At 40.1% G+C, this 27,586-nt stretch overlaps 1 protein-coding gene across 4 annotated transcripts in view; it reads left to right on the forward strand.

Annotated features, from left to right (window-relative positions):
• MBD5 (methyl-CpG binding domain protein 5) overlaps positions 1-27,586 on the forward strand; it is a 902,668-nt gene that overhangs the window by 241,321 nt on the left and 633,761 nt on the right. For 3 of the 4 annotated variants that reach the window (XM_053698283.1, XM_053698282.1, XM_053698284.1), the window contains 2 exons: positions 8,634-8,736; positions 18,284-18,464. In XM_053698283.1, the coding sequence (XP_053554258.1) occupies positions 8,634-8,736; positions 18,284-18,464 (284 nt within the window). The remainder of the gene's footprint in view (positions 1-8,633; positions 8,737-18,283; positions 18,465-27,586) is intronic. The other variant, XM_053698286.1, reaches the window with a different exon arrangement.

The raw sequence follows: 27,586 nt of genomic DNA on the forward strand, positions 1-27,586 counted from the left end.
AGGAGAGGTTGTGCGAAGGATGGGGGAAGCCTCCTTAAGTGTCAAGGTTAGGGAGCCAATGGGAGTTGAACATGGCTTTCCAGTAAAGCCACTTCTGGAGTCTTAGAGAGGGGGATCCCTAATCCTGATAGTGTGGTGAAATAGGTGTTCCAAAGTGGTTTTAGTTTCAGGCAAACCCACCAAAGATGTGTCATATCACCTATGTGGTTGCAGTTTCTCCAACATTTAGGAGAAGCAGTAGGGAACAATTTAGCTAATCTGGCTGGAACATAATACAATTGTGTGAGTAGTTTAAAATAGGTCTCATATATGGCAATATAGTGGTTAGCTTTTTTAGTTAATAGGAGTGTACATTGCCAGATCTGAGTAGGAATAGATATATTCAGTTTTTGTTCCCATTTCATTATATGCAGAGCTTTATCGATAGGCGATGCCCCTTCCATTAGGCCATAGTGGATTGACATAGGTTTGCCTAGTCTAAACCCCTGTTGCCATCTAGATTCCCACTATGTAAGCTGACAGGAAGCTATAGGCTTGAATCCCCAGTTAGATAATAGACTAATTACTCAAGAGTATTCAAAAACCAGAAATGGTGGTTCATGTGTGGATTCCCTAATTTGGTCTAGTGTAATGAAATGGCCTTGTGAAGCGGTGGACCATAAGTCTGATACCTTTTCAAAGCCCAAACGTGCCTCTGTTGCAGCGTGAAAGTCAGGGAGGCCTGTGAGAAGCCTGAAATAGCAGTGATGGTAGAGGTATGGGGGGCTATCAGTTTATAATGCCTAATCTGATCCCAAGAAGAGAGGCATTCTTTAATTATTAGAATTTCTGCGGCACTGAGGCGGGGTCCAAATGAGATCCCGTAAGCAAATATTAGAGGGTAATGAGGCCTGCTCAATTCCCCTCTATTTACTATGGGAGTCTTTGACTCCCCATTGAGAAATCTGAGTGAGCATCGCCGCCTCAAAGTATCTAGTGATGGATGGAGAGGCAACCCCTCCATGTAGTCTAGGGTGCTGTAAAAGTTTGTGGGCTATACGCGGGGGCTTACCCTGCCATATGTACTTTGTGCATTCACAATTGGGAGGCACCAAAATAAATAGGTCAATTTAGGGAGATAGCTCATTTTAAGGGCTGCAATGGTCCAAGCCAGGAAAAAGAGTTGGAGTGCCATTTTTGCCTAAGGATTTTCAGCTCAGATAGCAAGGGGCGGTAGTTTGCATTTATTATTTGGGGGATTTCACTTGATAGTTTGATCCCTAGATGTGTTATGTGGTTTCTTTAACTATAAAATTGTATTTATCGAATAAGTATTTAGGTAGGTCTGCAGGGTACCCTCTAGTGAAGATTTCAGTTTTGTTGTGGTTCATTTTGTAATAAGAGAGGTTACTAAAGTTCTCCAGAATCTCTAGTAATCTAGGTATAGTCTGTTGTGGCTTGGTGGAAAAATCGTAGTGTTGTCAGCAAACAGCACAACCTTGTGTACTATGCCATGCAATGTGATTCCCTTGACTTTTCTGTCACTCTTAATTTGTGCTGCTAAGGGCTCTATCGCTAGGGCAAATAGCAAGGGGGACAAGGGACAGCGCTGCCGGTTGCCATTGGAAATGGTGCAGGACGGGGAAGTAAATCCCAGTCCTCGAACAGAGGCCGTTGGATTGGAATATGCCTTTATGGCCAGTATTATGTATTCAGGGAATTGAAAAGTTTTCAAGACCTTCCATAGGTATTCCCATCTAACCCGGTCGAATGCCTTCTTGGCATCAAGGGAGATGACCGCCAAGGGCTTATTCAACCTTTTGGATTCTAAAAGGATGTTCAGTAATCTGCCCCTATCCTCCGTGCTTGATAAATCGACCCCTAAGTTTACCTTTTTCTAAGGCCCTGTCTCTAATTTCAGTGTTTTTTAAACTTTGCACAAAAGCTAGTTCATGTGTGCTATATAGATAACATTGTGCTCACTCCCGTGGAGATTGATAATGGTTATACAAGAACTATCACTGATTTTCTAAAATGCAAGAGTGTGTTATCTGGGCCCTCCCTACCTGGAATAAAGTCTACTTGGTCGGGGTCAATGAAATCAGGGAGCAGCCTTGAAATTCTGTTCGCTATAGTTTTTTAGTATATTTTAATATCTACATTAATTAATCAGATGGTCTATAATTAGAGCAGGATGAATGGTCCTTATCCGGTTTAGGGATGGTTATGATGGAGGCCTAAAGAAACTCTCTCTGGAACTTATCCTCCTCGCTTGCCAAATTAAAGAATCTAAGTAAGAGGGTGACATTTCATGTAAATACGTCTTATAGAAGACAGCCGGAAAACCATCCTGGCCTGGGGCTTTAAAGGGCTTTAATTTTTTTAATTTACTTGTTTGACTTCTAGAATAGAAAAAAGGTTAGCTAAGGTCTCTCTCTGATCATCATTGAGGGTCGGAAACTTAAACGAATGCAATAAGGAGCATATAACCTCTGGAGAGGCTGGTTTTATGGGTTCTTGATTTTGTATATTGTACAGAGCAGAGTAGTATTCACAAAATTTTTGGCTAATCTGGGCAGGGAGCCTAAAAATGTGGTCTCCTTGTTTTAATGCGTGTATACGTGAGGCCCCTGTACGCTGTCTTAATTTATTTGCTAACATGGTGTCAGCTGTGTTGCTTTTTGAGTAGAAAAGTTGTTTTAGTTTGAAAAGGTGGGATTGGGTTTTCTTGAACTCTATTTGGCTAATATGTTGTCTAAGCTCTGTAATTTTATCTCTGATGTCTAAGGAATTGGAGGTCCGATATTGATACTCTAGGTCCCTTAATTTGCAGTGGGCTTGGGAAAGGGAGAGGCCAGCTTGTTTCCTTAAAAAATCCTGTTTTCTTATAAAATAGCCCCGAATGGTGGCCTTAAATGCCCCCCATATCAAATCATCTCGTATTTGTGGGTTGTCATTTGTTTGTTTAATGAATTGCATCTCATTCCTTAGTTCCTCCCTGAAAGGTACATCTGACTAAATATGGTGGGGCAATCGCCAAGTGTATTTGGTCCTAAACGTATTTGTGGATTGAAGGTCTAGGAGAAATTGGTCATGGTCCGACCAAAAGCAGATTGATATGTTTGTGGATTTTACTAAATCTAGAGTGGCAGAAAAGGTAATCTAACCTAGAATAAGTGTTATGAGGGTGAGAGAAATGGGATGTAGTCTTTATCTAAGGAGTGGAAAGACCTCCAAATATCATAGTAGCCGTATTGTGCCATTAGGGTTCAAAATTGAAGGCTCACAGAGTTAGGAACAGTAGCCTTCTTATTATTGGGTTTAGATTTCCTGTCTATTTTGCTATCCCAAACCATATTGAAATCACCCGCCAAGATTACCCTGCCCTGCTTAACCTGATCTACCTTACATAAGATCTTTTTTTAGGTATCTGGGTTGGAGGACAATTGGAATGTAGATGGAAACAAAGGTGTATGTAATATGGTCTAAATTACAGATTCGGATAATGAATCTAGTCTGAGGGTCTCTAAAATTGTGAATTGGTTCATAAGCCACTCTTTTATGTACCAATATAGCTGCACCTCTAGCTTTTTTAAAGAAAGGGGCTGATTCAAAAATTGGAGAATCTTTAGATATGGATGTAGGCGGGCCATCTACTAATAGATGTGTTTCTTGGAGAAACGCCACATCTCTATGAAACTTAAGAGATCTAGCAAGTAGACTTCTATTACCGGTGTGAGTTATGAACCTAAGGGAGAACATATGTGACACTATACCCTAAGTCGACTTTAGATTTACATAGTGATTTGATGTTTGGTGGGGGAGGAGGATATTGAGTTCAGAATGAAAGTTAGGTGGGCCGTGGGGGGGTATCTGGGATGGAGAAATCGGTGGAAATAGTCCAACTGTGTGGAACCCTTACGTGGGCTCTAGATTCGGGGGAGAGCAAGTGCAAGTAAGAAATAGAGCTGAAGTATTCAGCCCCGCTTTCAGAAAAATACCTAAACATGAACTAGCACATCTAACTAAGCTTGAAAAAAAAAACACATAGAGAATATTTGTAACATAGTTAGCTCATAACTCAATTTTTCCTTACAAGAGGAGGGTTTCCTTTCAGGTCGGCAAGGCTTGAGGCCACAGAGACTGACTGAGGAGGCTGGATTCTGACGCTTTGGTCTTTGTTCCTTCATAGTCCATTCTAGAGCCGAGACCCTCAGTTTGGTAAAATGGGCGACTGTCGGAGGCACCTGTTATGTTTGCAAACCCCAGTTAGTTAGGAGAGTGTTGCCTTGAGATGGGTATGTCACCACATGGGTTTGATTATCCTTTGTCACTATAAGCTTAGCGGGGTAGCTCCACCTATACTTGATGTCAGCCCTTCTGAGCAACGTGGTTATGGACATATAGAGCCTGTGTTGTTGCAGAGTGTGGGAAGACAAGTCCGGCAGGAGTTGGATGTCTTTGAGGTTGTCTGGTAAAGCTGCTTTGTTGAAGGCGGCCTGCATTAAACGGTCTTTGAAGGTAAATTTATGGAAGCATACCACAACGTCTCTAGGCCTACCTGATGACATTGTCCTTGGTCTCAGAACTCTGTGAGCTCGCTCCATAGTATGTAACGGGCCTTCCAGGGGGGCCCAATAGTGCCGTGAAAAGAGACTTGAGGAATTCTATCAGTTCACCTGCCGCAACATTTTCTGGTATACCTCTAAATCAGACATTATTTCTCGGAGCTCTGACCTCCACGTCTGCAAGCTTTAGCTCTAGTTGAGTGATTTGATCTGCAAGGCTCTCAGTGTATGAAAGTAGGTTTGAGTGATCCGTGGTGAGGTCATCATGTTGCCTCTAGAGTATCTACTCTATCACCAATCTCTGCAATGTCCTTTCTAAGCTCTGCAGAGCTACGTTGGATCTCAGCAGTGATAGATTTTGTTTGCGTAACATTTTTTTCATAGTGGTTTCAGTGATATAATGTTGCAAGTGGGCGGTAGAATGCGTACTGGATTGAGATCCCTCGTCCTTTGATTCTGGGTCACTTACGACCCTTCTGATTGGGTTGGGGTCTTTAGACTGTTGAGAGAAGTGGTCGAATACAGTCTTTTTAACATTTGCCGGAATACTGGGATGCCTTCTCAAGGTATGCGGCATTATTGATAAAGTTGTAGTCAACCTTGAGATGTGACAATGGTACCTCAGTCAGTCTCACAAGTACTGAATAAAAAAAAAGATGTCCTATGCCTGACTATATGAGTAAAGTTAGTATATATAAAGAAACATATATGCAAGCGGGGCCAGCCTCAGCCTACACGCTGGGATTACACCACCTTCATCATGAACAATGGCGCATCCTAAACCAGCAAACACCACACAATCAATTTTAGTATTGCAACATAAGAAGTCGCTGCAGACTGTCTCACACCTCAGGGAAAAGGGGGATATGACCCTAGGGAAGGGAAAAGGGAGAAGGGAAGTGACCTACCCAGACAAGCTGGGCCAGAAAGGAGGAGGTGTGAGAAGGGCCCCAGCAATCGGTCACAAAGTTGGGTTCACTAGATATTCACAATGTGAGAGCAAAGCAAACAGTGCAATATAATATTTTTTACACTAGCAGTAACAAAATCTTAAACTATTTGACAAATACAATGTGCTAGCCAGCTCTCTCCCTCACCCCTGGGAAATAGGGATACAACCCAAGGGTAGGGGAAAGGGAGAGGGGAGGTGACCCTCCTGGACAGGCCAGGGAGGAAAGGGAGAGGTGAGGGGGGAAACAAATACCACCACAATAATATGGACTTGACCTTGAACAGCAAATGTAATGGCAATAATGACAATAAGACAGGATCAGTTCTGGGATAATTAAGAATCAGCAACTGGAGTGTCTATGGTGTAATGAGGCAGTCTCTCAGCCACAGCAAAAAAACCTTTTAAATGCAAAAACACCCCTAAATAGGTAGTAGTACAATACTCAAAGTACCTAAGGGGATATTTAGTTTGTGCAGGGATGTACCAATAGAGGTTAAACCTCAGCCAAGTAGTTTACGCACATAAAAGTTAAGTGTTGCAATTACAATCACAAGAAGTACCTAGGACCTGTCCCTCACCTCAAGGGAATAAGGGGATGCGACCCGAAAGAAGGGAAAAATGAGAAGGTAATTAACCTACCCAGACAAGCTGGTTAGAAGCGGGGAGGTGAGGGGTAGGTTTTACATCAAATTGACATAAACAATAAACTAAACAGATGATATATCTGGAAACCTCAAATAGTGTTCAATAAGTAGGTTGAGAGGATTACCTCTGATGTTGGATTAGAATGACCTACTTGGTGTAGATTATGTATGGGGTAAGTGTCCAAATAAAACAGGCACTCGTATATAAAGACCAAATAAGATTTTATACCTTTAACAATGAGGGGTTTTCGTTTGTACTAGATGCAAGATACTTAGGTTTGGGTAAAGAAATTAGAGTGAGTTCAGTCACTGGCTTCCTGAAGTTTCACACTTTGTAATTTACTGTTGATAGTAGTAAAGAAAAAGAAAGAAAAACAATTTTTTTCTCTCTTCCCTCTTCTTTTTTTTTTTTTTTTCTCTCTCCCTCTTTTTGTTATCCCAGCAGGGGGTATGGAGGATGTTAATGTGTGCTCAGATCATAATAAAAATTGGCCCCTGTTAAGTGTCCTGAGAGTATGTTCATGGAGTAAGAAGAGGACTAAAGGTGGTGTAGCTCCAGCTTTGTGTGCTGTGTCGTGTGTAAGAGTGGGTCTCACCAGATAAGTAAGAAGACGTCGGCATCCCAGAAAACTGCCTGAATGCAGTGGCTGCGTGGGTGGCTCCAGATGGTGGGAGCTAAGCGAATTCTTCCCTAAAGTCTAAGTGGTGCTGATCCGGTTCGCCTGTTCCCACGGGCATAGGTAAATTTTGTAGCTCAGCGCACAGCATCTCCGGAACTTCTTATCAGGCCGCGGAAGCAAGATGGCGGCCGTTCGCAGCACTCCACACTTTGCCGGTTCTTTGGTTTCCCCAAGTGTGGCGGTGTCAGGGCTTCTCACTGTTTGGCTGGTAGACGTCTTCTTAGGCGGTCCCTGAGGTCCGATCAACTCTAGGCCGCAGTTAACTGTCTGTGACGGCTGCTCTATATTAGCTAGGCCACAGAGTCTGTTTGATGGCGCCAATTTGGTTCTTTGTCTTCTTCATGCCTCAGCTCACAGCCTCTTCTTCGTGCGCCTACCAAAACCTTGGATAGATGTAAGTGGTTGTGAGTTGTTGGCCGTTCAGCTGTTTCTCAGGCCGCGGCTGCTCAAACTGAAGTTGGGTGTCTAAAATGCTCATAAGATCTCCAATCTCAGGCTTTAGGGTATGTGAGGCTCCCCGATAGTTCCCTCTATAACACAGGGAGAAAATCTTTGAAGAAATCAGCTTATTTTAAAGTGTTCGGTGCTATTGGGCCCAGAGCTCTTTCCCTAGACGTCTGCTCAGCACTTTTTGCATGCTCTCTTACTGTGATTCACCTTCTGATATTTCATCAAGATAAAGAGGACTACATTTAAATTTTTACCTAAAGTTTTTCCTCACATAACAGTAGTAGGGAAATGTTTGTGTCCTTAAAATGCTTCTGTAAGATCTTTTTCATTCTTTCAATGTTGTAAGAGCATTGAAATATTATGTTGATGCTGCTGAGGATTTCAGACAGACTTCTAGTCTGTTTGTTCTTTTTTTCTAGCCCTAAGAAAGGCCAAAAAGCCTCTACTATTTATTTAGCCTATTGGTTAAAACTTTTGATTCACAAAGCTTATTTGTAGGAGGGTCAGCCTCCACCACAGGGAATTACAGCTTATTCTACTAGATCAGTTGCCACATCTTGGGCTTTCAAGAAAGAGGCTTCAGTTGATCACATTTGCAAAGCGGCCACTTGGACTTCTCTGCATACCTTTACTACATTTTACCACTTAATTTTTTTCTTTTTCAGAAGCAGCCTTTGGTAGAAAGGTCCTTCAGGCAGTTGTCTCAACTTTGATAATTGTACCTATAATTTGAGTTTGTCATAAGATATACATTTGGGTTTTGGATTTAATTTCTCAGGGGAAAAAAAGCAATTTTTTTCAATCTTTTGGACTTTCACAGCTTGGGTATTAGATCCTATATGTAACAGGTCATGGACTCTCGCCACTTATATGAAAGAAAACATATTTCTTATTGTACTTGAGTCCACAAGCCCCCACCCATTTGGGGTTGTTTTTTTGTTTAAGCACTTCTTTTTTCCTTGCTCCTAATTTTGGCTTTTACCCTTTTTAACACTTCACCACTTGGCTACACTTTAAACTAAGGTATGAGTGAGATGGGAAGGGGTTTTATACGCTTTTTGGGGTTTGAGAAACTTTGCCTCCTCCTGGTAGAAATGTATATCCCATATGTAACAGGTCGTGGACTCTCGTCACCATGAAATAAATTAATTTATCAGGTAAGATATATAATTTATGTTTTTTTCAAATACATACACTCAAGCAGGTAAAATGGACCACTGGGAACACATTTAAAGGTAAGAAAATTGTAGTTTGCAAAATCCCTTAACTTTTTAGTGCATTTGTTCTGTATATATGGTATTGCTGTGTATAGAATTTGCTGTTATGACCTACAGTAATAGTAATCTGGTTTTGTTTTCAGCCCTAGTGGTTCCCAGCTGTCAAGCTTGGAACAGGTTAAAGCATATCTCCTTGCTGATGGAACTTGCAAGTGTGGATTGGAATGTCCACTTATTCTTCCGAAGGTAATAGACTACTAAATTGTTTAAAATAGAATTAATAAACATCACAATGTTAGATGAGTAGGGAATAAAGAAAGTGGGTGTAGTTTCAATGCATTTCATTGTGTCTTGTATTTTTCTCATACTCACATATGTTTAGGTACTAATGGGTTAGACTTCCCTCATGCTTTTTCAGCTTAGGTAGAATCCGCCCAGAAATCTTTGAGAGAGCCTCCCTCTTCCTTCCTAGATCATATTTTCCTGTTTGGAGTTGGGTAGTGGAGGGTGCAGTTCTGCTGCAGCTGAAGAGTTTTATAATCATGTACAGCTGTAGAAAGGGCAATTGTGACTGTACTCTGTAAAAAGACCACTGCTACAAGAGTTTAACCCCTGACTTTTTCCTCAGGGTTGCCTGATTTATTTTAGTGTTTTTAATAACCAGTATCTTCTGGAGAGATCCCCATTGGAGGAACAGGCAAGGGGATTCCTCAAATTTGTTTTGCCTGGATCCTTTTGCACTGTGCCCTTTTTCCTAACTGTACCTGACATTGGTGATTTAATCCTGCTATAGGCTTTATAGGATGTATCTTTCCTTTTCTTTAAAGGCTTTATATGGGTAAGTGCTCTTTCGCCATGCAAAATTGCTAATATATTTCATTCTAAGGTGATGATAGTCCACAAAAATCCTTACTTTTTGGAATTTATCTCCTGGCCACCAGGAGGAGGAAAAGATACCCTACAATATAGTTTTAAAGGGGTACTAAACCCATTTGTTTTCTTCATGATTCAGATAGAGCATGCAATTTTAAGCAACTTTCTAATTTACTTTTATAACTTTTTCTTCATTTTCTAGGTATCTTTACTTGGATGATCCAGGAAGCTATAGACCAGTTAGTCGACATCAGTAGTGGGGAAGTTATTTGAAGGGATTATAAGGGATTATATTGATGAGCATATTTGTGTAAACAAGATTATGAGTTCAAATCAGCATGGTTTTATGAGAAATAGATCATGTCATACTTATCTAATTAGATTTTATGAGGAAGTAAGTACAAATATAGCTAAAGGGGAATCAGTTGATGTGATATACTTAGACTTTGCAAAGGCGTTTGATACAGTGCCACATGAGAGATTAATACACAAAATTAAGAGACTGGGAATATCTGAAAATGTTAGCTCATGGATAAATAATTGAATAAAAGATAGGGAGCAACCAGTAGTAGTGAATGGATCATACTCAGATTGGACAAAGATAATCAGTGGAGTCCCCCAGGGATCAGTACTGGGCCCAATTCTTTTTAATATTTTTATTAATGACTTGGAGCAAGGATTAAATAGTGACATCTCTATTTTTGCAGATGATACTAAATTAAGTAATTAGGTCAGAGCAGGATTAACTTTTGTTACAAAGGGATCTGCAAAAATTAGAAGTATGGGCAGGTAAATGGAAAATGAGATTTAATACGGGAAAATGCAAGATTCTACATTTTGGAAGTAAAAATAAGCAGGCAGTGTATTATTTAAATGGGACAAGACTTAGCCAAACAGAGGAGGAAAGGGATTTGGGAGTAGTAATATATAACAAGCTAAAGATGGATGCACAATGCAGGGCAGCAGCTTTTAAAGGCTAATAAGATACTAACATGTATTAAGAGGCATTGATGCAAGGGAGAAAAGCATAATTCTGTCACTATATAAATCCCTGGGAAGACCTCACCTTGAATATGGAGTTCAGTTCTGGAGACCAATCACAAAAAAAGATATTGCAGAACTAGAAAAAGTTCATAGAAGGGCCACAAAGCTAATAAGAGGAATGGAGAATTTAAGCTATGAGGAGAGTCTAGCCAAACTGGGTCTGTTTTCCCTAGAAAAAATGTGCTTGAGAGGTGACATGATTACTTTATATAAATATTTTCAAGGCCCATATACAGAGATGGCAGAAACTTTGTTTATTCCAAGAAAATTGATTGTGACAAGAGGTCACAATTTAAGGTTGGAGGAAAGGAGATTTAATCTCCTGCAATGGAAAAGTTTTTTCACTGTTAGAGCAATACAATTATGGAACTCATTACCAAAGAAGGTAGTGAATGCCAATACCCTAGATACATTTAAAAAAGTTTTGGATACATTTCTGGCTAGAAACAAAATTCATGGATTCGATTGCTTGTATTAAATGGGTCACCTTTTAGTGGGATTAATTTAAGTTCAACTGGAGCTTTTTTTATTTTGGCAAGTATATTAGATTTGTATAGGTTGAACTTGATGGACTTCAGACTTTTTCCAACCTCATCTGCTATGTTATGTTACTAATGTAAGCTAAGGAGTCAGCCTACTATGTTTTGGTTCATTACCCTGGCTAGTGGTTAATGATTGATGGCTTACTTTTAGCAACCAATAAGCAAGTGCAGCCCCGGTTCTGAACCAAAAATGGGCCGGCTCCTTAGCTTAGCAATTAAAGATAGCAAGAGAACGAATAAAAATTGATAATAGGAGTAAATTAGACATTTGCTTAAAATTGCTTGCTGTATCTGAATCATGAAAGAAAAAAATTGGGTTTACTATCCCTTTAAGTATCCCTTCCCTTTCCCCCCAATAGTTCTTTGCCTCGTCATGGTGTAGGCAAGGATAGAGGTTTTCAGGATTTATTGAAGAATTACAGGGATATTAATCCCAAGTTTTCCCTCAAATTGATTTTGTTTTCCTGGAGGATAGGGCTATAGGAGAGTACTAGCTGTGCAATGTAAATCTTTTCTATGGAGTTGTTGTCACAGGTATCACTGGAACAGTTCCTTTAGCCTCCTGTGTGACCATGAATATGTACTTCCTCAGTATATCCTCTGTTAGTTGCAGTACAGGATGGGTTCTCTACTATATCCTCAGTAATAGTGGTAAGAACAATGGAGGGGACACTTGCTGGGTAAGTACCTGCATATCTCACACAGCCCACAGACTGCAAAGATTACAGTTACCACTTAGTAATCTAAATACTCTAGGTGTCGCTGAGTCGAAAGCGCCTGAAAACATGCCAGTAAAAAAAAAAATAATAGATATTATCTTCAAGCCTAAGATCAGGACTCCTGATGTTTTTCCTTCCTTATTTTCTGACATAATCTCAAAGGAGTGGGAAAAGCGTGGGCTTCCCTTTTCCCCTTCTCCTTCCTTTAAGAGGTTATTCCTTGTTCCTGAGGCTCATCTAGAATTGTGGAATATTGTTCCAAAGGTAGATGATGCTATCTCTACCCTAGCAAAGACAACCACTATACCTCTAGAGGATAGTACATCCTTCAAGGATCCAATAGATAGAAAACTAGGTGGTTATCTAAGAAAATCCTTTTTTTTTCCAGCTGGCAGTCATCATTGTGGCGGTGGCAGGTGCGATTGCTTTCTGGTGATTCACTGCCTATTATCTATAGAATCTCTGTTGGAGGAGATTCAGGATTGTATCAAAGCTCTTAAAACGTTAAAATGTTAGCCTTACTGTCTTGGCTAGAAGAGCCCTCTGGTTGAAATCCTGGTCAGCAGATATGATTGTCAAATCTAGATTATTATCTTTGGCATTTAAGGGCAAGACCTTGTTAGGCCCTGCTCTGGACTCCATTATTTCCACTGTTACTGGTAGAAAGGGAGTTTTCCTCCCTCAAGAAAAAAGGTGAGACAAAGGAGTTGACCTGGCCAATTTCGACCCTTTCATCATAACAAGGATTAGAGAAATCCCTCTGCCAACAAATCTGACCACCCAAGGGGGTACCTAGAAACCCAATTCGGTCTAGAATAAAAACAATAAGCGGTTTCCTAATCTCAGCGATCCACATTCCAGGAGTGGAGAATTGAGAAGCGGACTATCTGAGTTGTCAGACCCTCCACTCCGGTTAGTGGTCCCTCAATCAGGAGGTATTTAGCCAAATTATCTTGCAATGGGGGTCTCCTGAGAGAGTTCTCATGGCTTTGCGCTTCATCTTCAATCTCCTAAGATACGGATCTCATGAGAGGGATCCTCAAGCAGAGATAGTGAACGCCTTGGCAGTTCCTTGGAATTATTGGCTGGTCTATCTCTTTCCTCCTATAGTTCTTTTTCCCTGAGTATCAAACATGAGAGGATGTCCGTGATACTAATAGCTCCTGCGTAGCCTCGCAGAACCTGGTACTCCAATCTGATTAGGATGTTGTCTGATACTCTGTGGCGTCTTCCTCAGAGAGTGGACCTTCTAACTCAAGGTCCTTTCCTTTATCAAAATCTAGATTCTCTGAGACTGACTGCGTGGAGATTGAATGCCGGATTTTAGCGCGTCATGGTTTCTCTGACTCTGTGATTGATATCCTTGTTCATGCATGCAAGCCTGTCACTAGGCATATTTATCATAAGTTATGGAAGGTCTCTTTATCTTGGTGCGCTGATGGGCTTTTTCTTGCTACAGGTATACAATTCCACATATTCTTCAGACTAATTTTTAGCCAATTGCTCCTCCTTGGAGTCTTAATCTTGTTCTTAGAGTTTTACAGTTCGAGCCTATGCATGCTCTTGATATCAGGTTACTTTGTTGGATGTGCTCAAATATTGATAACAAGACTTGCCTCAACTCTAGGGGGCGCCACCAAATATAAAAAAGTGGAGTATAAGTACTGTGAAAAAGTGATTAATCAATTTAAACGAATAATATTGCTATATAGAATAATAAAAGGGTTAAAATAATTGATAAGGTATGGAGGAATAGTGAACCTTCCTCCAATGATAACAGTCAAATTATAAAAATAATAAAAATATAGATAATAAAGTGGAAACAATCTGCCCCCCAAAAAACTATCTCTGTCAATGTTAAACATAATACAAATTTTGAACAGATATGTTATTTCCAATAAGTGCAAAGTCTTATCTGATATGCCAGTCCAGAATGGTTCCGTTGACTGTGTTCAGTGTGGATTCCTTTCTTGGATCCCACTTTCAAATGGCGGCTGCTCCTTGTGATAGATAACACTGCTCACTCCAATATACTTCTGTTAAAAAAGAATCACAAACAAGGGCACCACTTTGTGTGATACTGATGATATTAAAAATATATACACACTAAAGAAACATACTCACAAGTATGGCAGCACCCAGTTGTGCTTAGTAGGGCGTTCTGGGAACTCTGTGTCCCAGCTCACTAATCCAATGAGCAGGGATTCACCTTAGACCGCTCCTTATGCTGTAAGCTGGATAATGAAAGCTCCTACTCAGATATCTAAAAAATTAAGATATTTAATCATAAAAGACATATAAAAACAGAGGGCATATTATGTAACCTGTGTATATTTAAAAACGGTTGCGCAACGTGTTTCTCAGCTCTCCTCGCTGAGAAAGCCTGAGGAAACAGCGAGGAGAGCTGAGAAACGTGTTGCATAACTGTTTTTAAAATACACAGGGTACATGTTATGCCCTCTGTTTTTATATTTCTTTTATGATTAAATATCCTAATTTTTTAGATATCTGTGAGTAGGAGCTTTCATTATCCAGCTTACAGCATAAGGAGCAGTTTAAGGTGAATCCCTGCTCTATGTATCAGTGAGCTGGGACGCTCTACTAAGCACAATTGGGTGATGCCATACTTGTGAGCATGTTTCTTTAGTGTGTATCTATTTTTAATATCATCAGTATCACACGAAAAGTCGCCCTTGTTTGTCATTCTTTTTTACAGAAGTAAATTACTTTGTTGGATGTTTTTGTTGGCAGTTTCTTCAGCCTGTATAGTTTCAGAAATATCAGCTCTTCTGTTTGATCTCCTTATTTGGTCTTTCATCAGGATAAGGCTGTGTTATGAACTAGATCAGGTTTTCTGCCTAAGGTAGTGTCGACAGACAATATTAATCAAGAAATTGTTGTGCTATCCTTGTGTCCTAAACCTAAGTCCTCTAAGGAACTATTGTTACACAACCTGGATGGGGTTAGGGCTCTAAAGTTTTACTTACATGCTACCAAGGATTTTCATCAGTCTTCCAGAATTTTTGTGTTTTCTGGTAAGCGCACGAGTCAGAAAACTACTGCTTTCTCCATATCTTCTTGATTGAGAAATATTATCCATATGACTGATGACCTGCCTCTAAATGTGTCGCTGCCCATTCCTTTTATTCAGTGTCCACGTCCTGGGCATTTAAAAATGGGGCTTTAGTAGAACAGATTTGCAAAGTTGCTACCTGGTCGTCTCTTCATACGTTTACAAAATTTTACCAATTTTATGTTTTTGCCTCAGCTGAGGCATCTTTTGGGAGAACGTTCCTTCAGGCGGTGGTGCCTAGTTACTAGGTGACTGCTTTGCCTTTTTATTTATCCCACCCTGCATTCTAGTTTACCAATTTCTTATAGACGTTCTCCTCTTGGGAGTTGTGAATATTGTTTGGATTTTTGTATGTCTGCTTCCTTTATCTGAAGCTACAGAAGTCTTACTTTTACTTGTTTATGTAAATGTATTTTACCATTCAATGTTAATTTAACCATCTTGAGCCTAGTCGTCTTGTATACAGTACTTTTTATATATGAAACTTTAACTGCAGCTTGACTATTAACCCATTTATGTATCGGTGAACTTTATGCTGTCACCATATTTGCTTATTCATCACTTTATTTATGAATAAGCGATATACTACTGTTAAACACCTCCAGCTCTTTTGAAATAAGACTTTTTTTTTTATTGAACCCAGAGTGCAACTCACCACTGTGTTTTTATATTAATTCTTTTTAGACCAAATCCTTTTCAACTTCTATTTTCAGATTTAAGTTATATTTGTTTTTGCCTTCTCTGTTCAGCAATATGTGTAGAAATATTTTGCAGTTCTTTATCCACATGCATTTTGGCTCTGGTGGGTATGTGCTCTTAATTATTTTTATGATTCTTTCTCTCCATTCTTTGTCCAGAATGGAGCAAAAGACTTGAGTTTTTTTTCTCTCTAGTCGTATAACAATTGCCAAATGAATCCATCAATTTAAAGCATCATAGTAACATTTAAAAGCCATTTACCAAAATGCTTTTTAAAAAATATTTCTTGCATAGTGTTTGTGACATAACATTTCTTTCCTAAGATTCGATAAGTCCACGGAATCATCAATTACTGTTGAGAATATCACTCCTGGCCAGCAGGAGGAGGCAAGTAGCACCACAGCAAAGCTGTGTTAATTATCACTTCTATTCCCACAACCCCCAGTCATTCTCTTTGCCTGCGGTGCAAGGAGGAGGTGAAGTTTTTGGTGTCTACAGATTTACCATAAGATATGGTGTAAATATCTTTATCGGTGTGAATCCAAGGGCTACTCTTGGAGTAAGGTTAGGATTCTTAGAATTTTGTCCTTTCTACAGGAAGGTCTGGGGAAAGGTTTTGTCAGTCAGTTCTCTGAAGGGTCAGTTTTCTGCATTATCTTTTTTGCTGCATAAGCGTCTGGCGGACGTGCCAGATATGCAATCTTTTTGTCAGCCCTTGGTCGGTATCAGGCCTGTGTATAAATCTGTTGCTCCTCCTGGGAGCCTTAATTTTGTTCTTAAAGTTTTGCAGCAAGCTCCGTTTGAGCCATTGCATTCCATAGATATTAAGTTATCTTGGAAGGTTTTGTGTTTTATTGCTATCTCTTCTGCTCGGAGAGTGTCGGAACTCTCAGCTTTGCAGTGTGATTCGCCTTATCTTTCATGCCTAAGAGGCGGTTCTTTGTACTAAGTTAGGTTCCTTCCTAAGTGGTTTCAGACAGAAATTTTAATGAGGAATTATTGTTCCTTTTCTTTTGTCATAGTTTTTCTTTCTGAAGTACTTTGTTGCACAACTTGGAGGTTGTGCGTGCTTTCAAATTTTATTTATAAGGATTTTTGCCAGTCTTCTGCCCTGTTTGGTTGTTTCTCTGGAAAACATAAAGGTCAGAAAGCTTCTGCTACTTTTCTTTCTCTGGTTGAGATGGATAATTGGTTTTGCTTATGTAGCTTCTGTGGAATGGATTTGCAAGGCTGCAACTTGGTCTTCTCTGCATACCCTGTCCAAATTTTACAAATTTGATACTTTTGCCTCAGCTGCGGTTCTTCAAGCGGTGGTGCCTTCCGTTTAGATTACCTGTCTTGTCCCTCCCTAATCATCAGTGTCCTCTAGCTTGGGTATTGGTTCCCAATAGTAATTGATGATTCCGTGGACTCACCGTATCTTAGGAAAGAAAACAAAATTCATGCTTACCTAATAAATTTCTTTCGTTCCGGATACGGTGAGTCCACGGCCCGCCGTTTATTTAAGACTGTTATTTTTAACTTTAACCTCAGGCACCTCTACACCTTGTGTTATTTCCTTTTTCTCCATTGACCTTTGGTCGAATGAATGGGGGTTGTGGGAAGGGAAGTGATACTTAAAGGGCCACTAAACCCAAAATCTTTCTTTCATGATTCAGATAGAGAATAGAAATTTAAACAACATTACAATTTACTTCCATTATTTATTTTGCTTCATTTTTTAAATATCCTTAGTTGAAGAAAAAGCAATGCACATGGTGAGCCAATCACACAATGCTTCTATGTGCAGCAACCAATCAGCAGCTAGTGAACATATCTAGATATGCTTTTCATCAAAGAATATCAAGAGAATAAAACAAATTAGATAATATAAGTAAATTAGAAAGATGTTTAAAATTGCATTCTCTTTCTAAATCATAAAAAAAAAATGTGGGTAGCATGTCCCTTTAACAGCTTTGCTGTGGTGCTCTTTGCCTCCTCCTGTTGGCCAGGAGTGATATTCCCAACAGTAATTGATGATTCCGTGGACTCACCTTATCCGGAAAGAAAGAAATTTATCAGGTAAGCATAAATTTAGTTTTTTGCTCTCTGAGTTAGTCCATGTATGGCTATAAGTACTGAAGCTTGCAGGAAGTTTATAGCAATGTAGAGTGTAGTTTTTATAAGAAGGCATGAGCCAATATGCCCCATTGACACATGAATACTGTTTTATAGCAATGTAGAGTGTAGTTTTTATAAGAAGGCATGATGCAGTATGCCCCATTAACACATGAATACTGTGTCACCACTTTGCATGTGAAAAGATTTACCGGTAAAGGGACAGTCTACATCAGAATTGTTATTGTTTAAAAAGATGGATAACATCTTTACTACCCATTCCCCAGCTTTGCGCAACCAACATTGTTATATTCATTTTTATAACATTTAAACCTCTAAACTTCTCTCTGTTTCTAAGCCTCTACAGACAGCCTCTTATGTTTTTTAATAACCTTTTCACAACAAGAGACTGCTTATCCATGTGTGATATATATATATATATATATATATAATATTGTGCTCTCTCCTGTGGAGTTGTGCATGCCACTGCACTAATTGGCTAAAATGCAAGTCAATAGGTAATAAATAAATAGCCATGTTATAAGGGGGCTGTCAGAAGAGGCTTGGGTACAAGGTAACCATAGAGATGGTTATGCAAAACTGGGGAATGGGTAATAAAGGGATTATCTATCTTTTTAAACAACTACAGTTTTGGAGTAGACTGTCCCTTCAAGTAAACATCATCGTTTTCTTTCACTCTGCATTCCTATTTTATTGTGTGTTTTATTTTAAATGTTATTTTGCAGGTATTTAACTTTGATCTTGGAGTCGTAGTGAAACAAAGAACAGCTGAAGATGTTAAAGCTGATGAAGATGTGACAAAACTGTGCATTCACAAGCGAAAGATCATTGCTGTAGCTACACTACATAAAAGTATGGAAACACCACATCCATCTCTAGTTTTAACAAGCCCTGGAGGTGGAACAAGTAAGTTTTATTAGTTTTTTTTTAATCCTTCTTGCAGATTTGTTTTATAATATCTAGGCTTTCTTAGTTTATACCTTCTCATCCAGGGAGAATAAACAGAATATGAACAGTATCCCCTTGCCACCTTTTTAAAAGTTTTGACTTTAGCCGATCGTTCATCCTTAGTTCTGTTTATCCATTCTGGGGTGATGTTGGTATCGTTAGAACTTGTATCTTTTCCAACTGCTGTTCCATTTTATAAGTTTCTCTGAGACTTCTCATCTATGGATTTACATTCAAAATTCAGCATGTCTGACAGAGCTGACAAGTAGTTTCAGTATGCCTGTAACCAGTTTGTGCTCCATTTTCTTGTATGTACTTTTTAAGCCTTTCTTTTGTCCATCAACTTCTTTGTGTCAACATACTTTGCTTTCTCACCTTATTTTCTTATCACTGCAGACCAAATCCTTTATATTTAGTTTCTGAAACTGGACAATTGTTACATAATGTGTTAGATATCAAGGAATTACTTGATTTCCCTTCACTTATTAAAGAAACTCAACAAATTATCTCAGAAAGCAACAAAAGACTCTGCATTAGGAAACTCCTGTTACAGATCCCATTGCCTTAAAGGTTTGTCATAGGGTAGAGAGATTTTTCATTTGTTTCCCTCTCCCAGAGAGAGTGAATTTCTATTGTAAGGTGTATCCAGTCCACGGATTCATCCTTTACTTGTGGGATATTCTCCTTCCCAACAGGAAGTGGCAAAGAGAGCACACAGCAGAGCTGTCCATATAGCTCCCCCTCTAGCTCCACTCCCCAGTCATTCTCTTTGCCGGCTCTAAGCAATCGGAAGGGTAAAGTGAATGTGGTGTTAGAATTGTAGTTTTTATTTTCTACAAGCAAAAGTTTGTTATTTTAAATGGTACCGGTGTGTACTATTTACTCTCTAGCAGAAAGGAGATGAAGATTTCTGCAGGGAGGAAGATGATTTTAGCATGTTGTAACTACAATCCACTGCTGTTTCCACAAAGGACTGAGGAGTACAAGAAAACTTCAGTTGGGGGGAACGGTTTGCAGGTTAGGCTGCAATAAGGTATGTTCAGTCATTTATTTCTAGACAAGACTGTGATAATGCTGGAAAAGACTGATAAGATCCCCATGAGGGAAGGGTAAGCTGTATTCAGAGACTATGTATGGAATTGCTAGCTTACATTACAGGGCTAATTTATGCTGGTTGACACTGCTTAATGACAAACGGTTTTTATTAGAAAAATATCGTTTTTGAGACACTTTGAAGGTTCCTCTGGGTTTCTTTCAGGGGTTGTTACCAACATGGCTATTATTAAAACACTTAGGGGTGTTTCTTTAGGCCTCACAGCACCGGAGTAAGGTGGGAGGGGCCTAATTTTGCGCCTCAGATGCGCAGTTATATTGACTAGAACTTCACATGGAGGGTCCTGCTTCAGTTTGAGGGCCCATAAGAAGCTTTTTCCCCACAAATCTCACTCCTAAGGGAAGGTAGAGCCACAGCAGAGCTGTGGCAAGGTGCTGAAGTTATTTTTACCGATCTTTTGCTTACTATTGATCCGGTTTGGGCATTAAGGGGTTATTCGTTTTTATTGCTAGTGGTGCAATCTTACTAATACTTTAGGCACATACTGTGAAAATTTCGAAAAGTTTGCTGCATTTTTCACTGTTTTGGAAAATCGTGTGCTTTTTTTTATCTCTTAAAGGCACAGTAACGTTTTTTTTTGCAAAGTGTGTTTTTACTTGATTAAAGTGTTTTCTAAGCCTGTTTGTCTTACTACTAGTCTGTTAAACATGTCTGACACTAAGGAAAATCCTTGTTCAATGTGTTTAGAAGCCATGGTGGAACCCCCTCTCAGAATGTGTCCCACTTGTACTGATATGTCTCTACATTTTAAAGATCATATTGTTGCACTTAAAAATGTGACCCAAGATGATTCTCAGACAGAAGGTAATGAGGTTAGCCCGTTAACCTCTCCCCAAGTGCCACAACCAGTTACGCCCGCTCAAGCGACGCCTAGCACCTCTAGTGCGTCTAACTCTTTTACCTTGCAAGACTTGGCGGCAGTTATGGATAATACCCTCTCAGTGTTCTTATCTAAACTACCCGTGTTACCTGCAAAGCGTGATAGCTCTGTTTTAAGAACAGATTCTGAGCATTCTGACGCTTTGGTAGCCGTATCCGATATACACTCACAACGCTCTGAAATGGGGGCGAGGGATGTGCTGTCTGAGGGAGAAATTTCCGATTCGGGAAAGGTTGCTCCTCAGACAGATTCAGATACGTTGGCTTTTAAATTTAAACTAGAACACCTCCGCTTATTGCTCAGGGAGGTATTAGTTACTCTGGACGACTGCGACCCTATGGTGGTTCCAGAGAAATTGTGTAAAATGGACAAGTACCTAGAAGTTCCTGTTTACACTGATGTGTTCCCGGTCCCTAAGAGGATTGCGGATATCGTTACTAGGGAGTGGGATAAACCAGGTATTCCCTTCGTTTCCCCTCCGGTTTTTAAGAAAATGTTCCCCATATCTAACCCCATACGGGACTCGTGGCAGCCGGTACCTAAGGTGGAGGGGGCTGTTTCTTCACTTGCTAAACGCACAACTATACCTATCGAAGACAGTTGTGCTTTTTAAAGACCCTATGAATAAAAAATTAGAGGGTTTACTTAAGAAAACTTTTGTTCAACAAGGTTTTCTTCTCCAACCTATTGCGTGCATTGTTCCTGTAACTACTGCAGCGGCTTTCTGGTTTGAGGCGCTGGAAGATGCGCTCCAGACGGAGACCTCATATGAGGACATTATGGACAGAATTAAGGCTCTTAAGCTGGCTAATTCTTTTATCACAGGTGCCGCTTTCCAACTAGCTAAGTTAGCGGCAAAGGATTCAGGTTTCGCCATTTTAGCGCGCAGGGCGTTATGGCTAAAGTCCTCGTCGGCTGATGTGTCGTCAAAATCCAAACTATTGAACATCCCTTTCAAAGGAAAGACCCTCTTCGGCCTGAATTGAAAGAGATTATTTCCGAAATCACTGGGGGAAAAGGTCATGCTCTCCCTCAGGACAAGTCCTTTAAGATAAAGAACAAACAAAATAATTTTCATTCCTTTCGGAATTTCAGGAGTGGTCTCGCTTCATCCTCCCCTGCTGCAAAGCAAGAGGGTAATACTTCACAACCCAGGACAGCCTGGAAACCTTACCAGGGCTGGAACAAGGGTAAACAGGCCAAGAAGCCTGCAGCTGCCTCCAAGACAGCATGATGGGGTAGCCCCAGATCCGGGACCGGATCTAGTAGGGGGCAGACTCTCTCTCTCTCTTCGCTCAGGCCTGGGCAAGAGACGTACATGATCCCTGGGCCTTAGAGATTATATCCCAGGGATATCTTTTAGAATTCAAGGACTCCCCTCCAAGGGGAAGGTTCCATATTTCTCGTCTGTCTACAGACATGACAAAGAAAGAGGCGTTCTTACGCGGTGTAGAAGACATACATACAATGAGAGTGATCTACCCAGTTCCATTTGCGGAACAAGGGCTGGGGTTTTACTCAAACCTGTTTGTGGTTCCCAAAAAAGAAGGAACTTTCAGACCAATCCTGGATCTCAAAATTCTAAACAAATTCCTCAGTCCCATCATTCAAGATGGAGACCATTCGGAAAATCTTACCAATGATCTAGGAGGGTCAAAATATGACTACTGTGGATCTAAAGGATGCTTATCTTCACATTCCTATCCACAAAGATCATCACCAGTTTCTCAGGTTCGCCTTTCTGGACAAGCATTATCAGTTTGTGGCTCTCCCTTTCGGGCTGGCCACTGCTCCCAGAATTTTCACAAAGGTGCTAGGGTCCCTCCTGGCGGTGCTACGACCGCGGGGCATAGCAGTGGCGCCTTATCTAGACGATATCTTAATTCAGGCGTCGACTTTCCAAAGAGCCAAGTCTCACACGGAAATTGTAGTGGCCTTTCTGAGGTCTCACGGGTGGAAGGTGAACATCAAAAAGAGTTCTCTCTCCCCCCTCACAAGAGTTCCCTTCCTAGGAACAATAATAGACTTGGTAGAAATGAAAATATTTCTGACGGAGGTCAGAAAGATAAAACTCTTAACTACTTGCCGAGCTCTTCATTCCATTCCTCGGCCATCTGTAGCTCAGTGCATGGAGACAATCGGACTGATGGTAGCGGCAATGGACAATAGTCCCTTTTGCACGGATACACCTCAGACCACTGCAACTGTGCATGCTCAATCAGTGGAATGGGGATTATGCAGATTTGTCTCCTCAAATACAGTTGGACCAGGGGAACAGAGATTCTCTTCTCTGGTGGTTGTCTCAGGATCACCTGTCTCAGGGAATGTGTTTCTGCAGACCAGAGTGGATCATCGTAACGACCGACGCCAGTCTGTTGGGCTGGGGTGCAGTCTGGGACTCCCTGAAAGCTCAGGGCTTATGGTCTCTGGAAGAAGCTCTTCTCCCGATAAACATTCTGGAACTGAGGGCGATATTCAACGCGCTTCAGGCATGGCCTCAGCTTGTTGCTGCCAAATTCATCAAATTTCAGTCGGACAACATCACGACTGTAGCTTACGTCAATCATCAAGGCGGAACAAGGAGTTCCCTAGCAATGATGGAAGTAACCAAAATAATCAGATGGGCTGAGGATCACTCTTGCCATCTCTCAGCAATTCACATCACAGGAGTAGACAACTGGGAGGCGTCAGACTTTTCACCCGGGGGAGTGGGAACTCCACCCGGAGGTATTTGCCCAGCTGACTCAGCTATGGGGCACTCCAGAATTGGATCTGATGGCGTCCCGTCAGAACACCAAACTTCCTCTGTACGGGTCCAGGTCCCGGGATCCCCAGGCGGTGTTGATAGATGCTCTAGCAGAGCCTTGGTCCTTCAATCTGGCCTATGTTTTTCCTCTGTTTCCTCTCCTCCCTCGTCTGGTTGCCAGAATCAAGCAGGAGAGGGCTTCGGTAATTCTAATAGCGCCTGCGTGGCCACCCAGGACCTGGTATGCAGACCTAGTGGACATGTCATCTGTGCCACCATGGACGTTACCAATGAGGCAGGACCTTCTAATACAAGGTCCTTTCAAACATCCAAATCTAATTTCTCTGCGTCTGACTGCTTGGAGATTGAACGCTTAATTCTATCAAAGCGTGGTTTCTCTGAGTCGGTTATTGATACCCTGATTCAGGCTAGAAAGCCTGTCACCAGGAAAATCTACTATAAGATTTGGCGAAAATATCTTTTTTTGGTGCGAATCCAAGGGTTACTCATGGAGTAAGGTCAGGATTCCCAGAATTTTGTCCTTTCTCCAAGAAGGATTGGAGAAAGGATTATCCGCTAGTTCCTTAAAGGGACAGATATCTGCTTTGTCTATTCTTTTTCACAAACGTCTGGCAGAGGTACCAGACGTTCAAACGTTTAGTCAGGCTTTAGTCAGAATCAAGCCTGTTTATAGACCTGTGGCTCCGCCATGGAGTCTGAATTTAGTTCTTTCAGTTCTGCAAGGGGTTCCGTTTGAACCTTTACATTCCATAGATATTAAGCTTTTATCTTGGAAAGTTTTGTTTTTGGTAGCTATCTCTTCTGCTTTACAGTGTGATTCACCTTATCTGGTGTTCCATGCAGATAAGGTAGTTTTGCGTACCAAACCCGGTTTTCTTCCTAAGGTTGTGTCTAATAAGAATATTAATCAGGAAATGGTTGTTCTTTCTCTGTGTCCTAATCCTTCGTCGAAGAAGGAACGTCTGTTACACAATCTTGATGTGGTTTGTGCTTTAAAGTTCTATTTACAAGCAAATAAGGATTTCAGACGAACATTCTCTTTGTTTGTTATCTATTCTGGTAAGAGGAGAGGTCAGAAGGCGACCGCTACCTCTCTTTTCTTTTGGCTGAAAAGCATCATCCGTTTGGCCTATGAGATTGCTGGCCAGCAGCCTCCTGAAACAATCACTGCTCATTCTACCAGAGCAGTGGCTTCCACATGGGCTTTTAAAAATGAGGCTTCTGTTGAGCAGATTTGTAAGGCAGCGACTTGGTCTTCACTGCATACTTTTTCCAAATTTTCCAAATTCGATACTTTTGCTTCTTCAGAGGCTATTTTTGGGAGAAAGGTTTTACAAGCAGTGGTGCCTTCCGTTTAAGGTACCTGTCTTGTTCCCTCCCTTCATCCGTGTCCTAAAGCTTTGGTATTGGTATCCCACAAGTAAAGGATGAATCCGTGGACTGGATACATCTTACAAGAGAAAACAGAATTTATGCTTACCTGATAAATTACTTTCTCTTGTGGTGTATTCAGTCCACGGCCCGCCCTGTCATTTTAAGACAGGTGGCTTTTAGTTTTAAACTACAATCACCACGGCACCCTATGGCTTCTCCTTTTTCTTCCTAACCTCCGGTCGAATGACTGGGGGGTGGAGCTAGAGGGGGAGCTATATGGACAGCTCTGCTGTGTGCTCTCTTTGCCACTACCTGTTGGGAAGGAGAATATCCCACAAGTAAAGGATGAATCCGTGGACTGGATACACCACAAGAGAAAGTAATTTATCAGGTAAGCATAAATTCTGTTTTTTCTCTTTCCTCCATGTTCCGTTAGTTTCCTCTCATTCTTCAAGTTCTACAAAAAAATAGAAAAAAAGCATAGAAGTGAAACCCCAGACACCCACCCTCTATATATTTACTTTGTACTTAAAGTTCTGCCTTTGATTCACTAAGGGGGCCTTTAAAACTGTAGACTTGCATAAACATCAAGTTCATAATAAAAAGTCAATATAATAGCGCTTACTCTAAATCTTACTGGATCCATTATCCAATCACAGAATCATATGTATACATTGTGAACTTTTGCACATGCCCAGTAGTAGCTGGTTCAAAGGGTGCATATTAAGACTGTGCACAATTTGATAATGAAAGCAAATTGTAAAAACTGCATGCTCTATCTGAATCATAGTTTAAATTTTATTTTAGTGTCCCTTGAAATGGCTTCCACTGCTTGCTGCATTATGCTGTTCTATTTGACACTGTCTTTGTACTTCCTCAAATGGGCCTTTCCACAGCCAACTGGTTAACATAATCTGGGGGTAATAATTACTTTAGAAACACTCTGTCACTGAGATCTCAGACGGAACTTATTGCTTACAAAGTGTAGCAGATTTGGATACTTGATTGATATCTAGTTGAACCAGATCTATACTCGGAAGGGTCCGCTACTGGTAAATTTGTTTAATGAAGAAGGGTCATGTAATATACTTGAATGAATCTATCATTTATAAAAATCCCTAACTGATAGAGGTGAAGGGTGTATAAGTTAATTAGGCTATAAAGGTCTAACTTTCTATTTTCAATCCCATTGACTGTTAAGTTCTCCAAAATATATTTGGTATACTTGAAATATTTATTAGAGAATCAGAGAATCTTTTTTGCTTTATAAATCAAGTGGACAATAGTTAACTAAATTGATACTTGTACACTTAGTAGGGGATTGTATCATTTAAGAGAAGGATCATTTACTTAGAGAAAATATACTTGCTCTGGTAAGATAACATCTCTGCTCACTTAAATTAGGAATTGGTTAAATTCAGACAAGAGTTAAATACATTAGTTTATAGGTAGTGTTCCATTTTTATTTTCACATAAAAGGAGGAAAAAAATAATAATAATCTTTTTCTCGTTATCTTCTACACACAGTAAGGGCACAAACATCCAAGTTCACTTATTATCTATACTGGCATATAGATACACTTTTTTAAGCATACATCCTTTTTTTCTTTACACCTATAATATACTTCACTTTTTCGCTGCAATTCTTGCTGTATATATTTATCACTGTGTTCACACGGAACACTTCCTTACACTGTATTAGCAGTAGATTGACAGATTTTTGACTAGTAGTAAAAACAACAGTGAAAACATGCCTCCTAAACAAGTAAAGGATAGGAAACCCCGAAATAGCATTGGATTATCTGATTTAGATCAAGCTGATAAGAGTCCTAATATAAGCCACCAGATTGATACAGAGAGCTTGGTTAAACAAATCTGACATCTTTTTGCCACAATTTGATAACATAAAAAAAGAGATAATGTTTATGTCTAATGAAATCAAACAATTTTCAAACAGATTGACAGAGATAGAATCCAGAATATCAGATATAGATGATTTACAATTTAGTCAACAGTCTTCTCTGGACTCTCAAGCAAAATTAATTCATTCACTCCAACTTCGTATAAATGACTTAGAAGATAGGTCGAGAAGAAACAATTTAAGGTTTATAGGAATTCCAGACTCTCCGGAGTATACTGATGTTATGGAATTAATCTCGCTCCATTTACCCAAAGCCTTAGGGTTTCCATCAGAACAGTTCCCAATAAAAATTGAAAGAGTTCATAGAGTAGGCCCTGCTAATTTAAAAGACGGAACCCTTAACTTAAAAAGACCTATAATAGCAAGGTTTTTGAACTTTCAGGATAAATCTAAGATTCTTACTTTATATCGCAAAAATTACCCTTTTGAATTTAATAATAAGCAAATCTTAATCTTTCAGGATTTTGCGGCAGAAACGCTGAATAAAAGAAAGAAAATTTCTCCTTTTTGCACGCAACTGATTGAATTAGGTATAAAAGTAACTATGATTTATCCTGCTAGATTAAAAAAAAATTCCCTCCTCCCTCTCGCACCTCCACCCCTCCCACCGGTTATCATTCATAGTGATATTCACAGCTCTTAAAGGGCTAAGAGAAAAGTAGAACATAGATGACAAAATCATTTAAAATACTTTCTTGGAATGTGGGGGGGGATTTTCTCCCCCATAAAGAGAAAGAAAATAATATATCACTTGAAAAAATCTTCCCCAGGTATAGCTCTTATACAAGAGACACGCTTAAATGAGTATGAAGCCGGGAAATTCAAAATGAGCTGGATTGGAGAAGTCTTAGCTGTCCCTGCAATAGGTAGGAAAAGGGGAGTGGCATGCTTGTTTAATAAAAACTTAGAGTATGAGATCAAATCGAAATTCTTAGATAAAGATGGTAGATTTTTAATTTTAAGGGTCTCCCTTCAAGGGCTCAAGATAACAATTTGTAATGTGTATGCTCCCAATGAACACTGT

This window comes from Bombina bombina, chromosome 1, assembly GCF_027579735.1.
Source record: "Bombina bombina isolate aBomBom1 chromosome 1, aBomBom1.pri, whole genome shotgun sequence".
Lineage (NCBI taxonomy): Eukaryota > Metazoa > Chordata > Amphibia > Anura > Bombinatoridae > Bombina > Bombina bombina.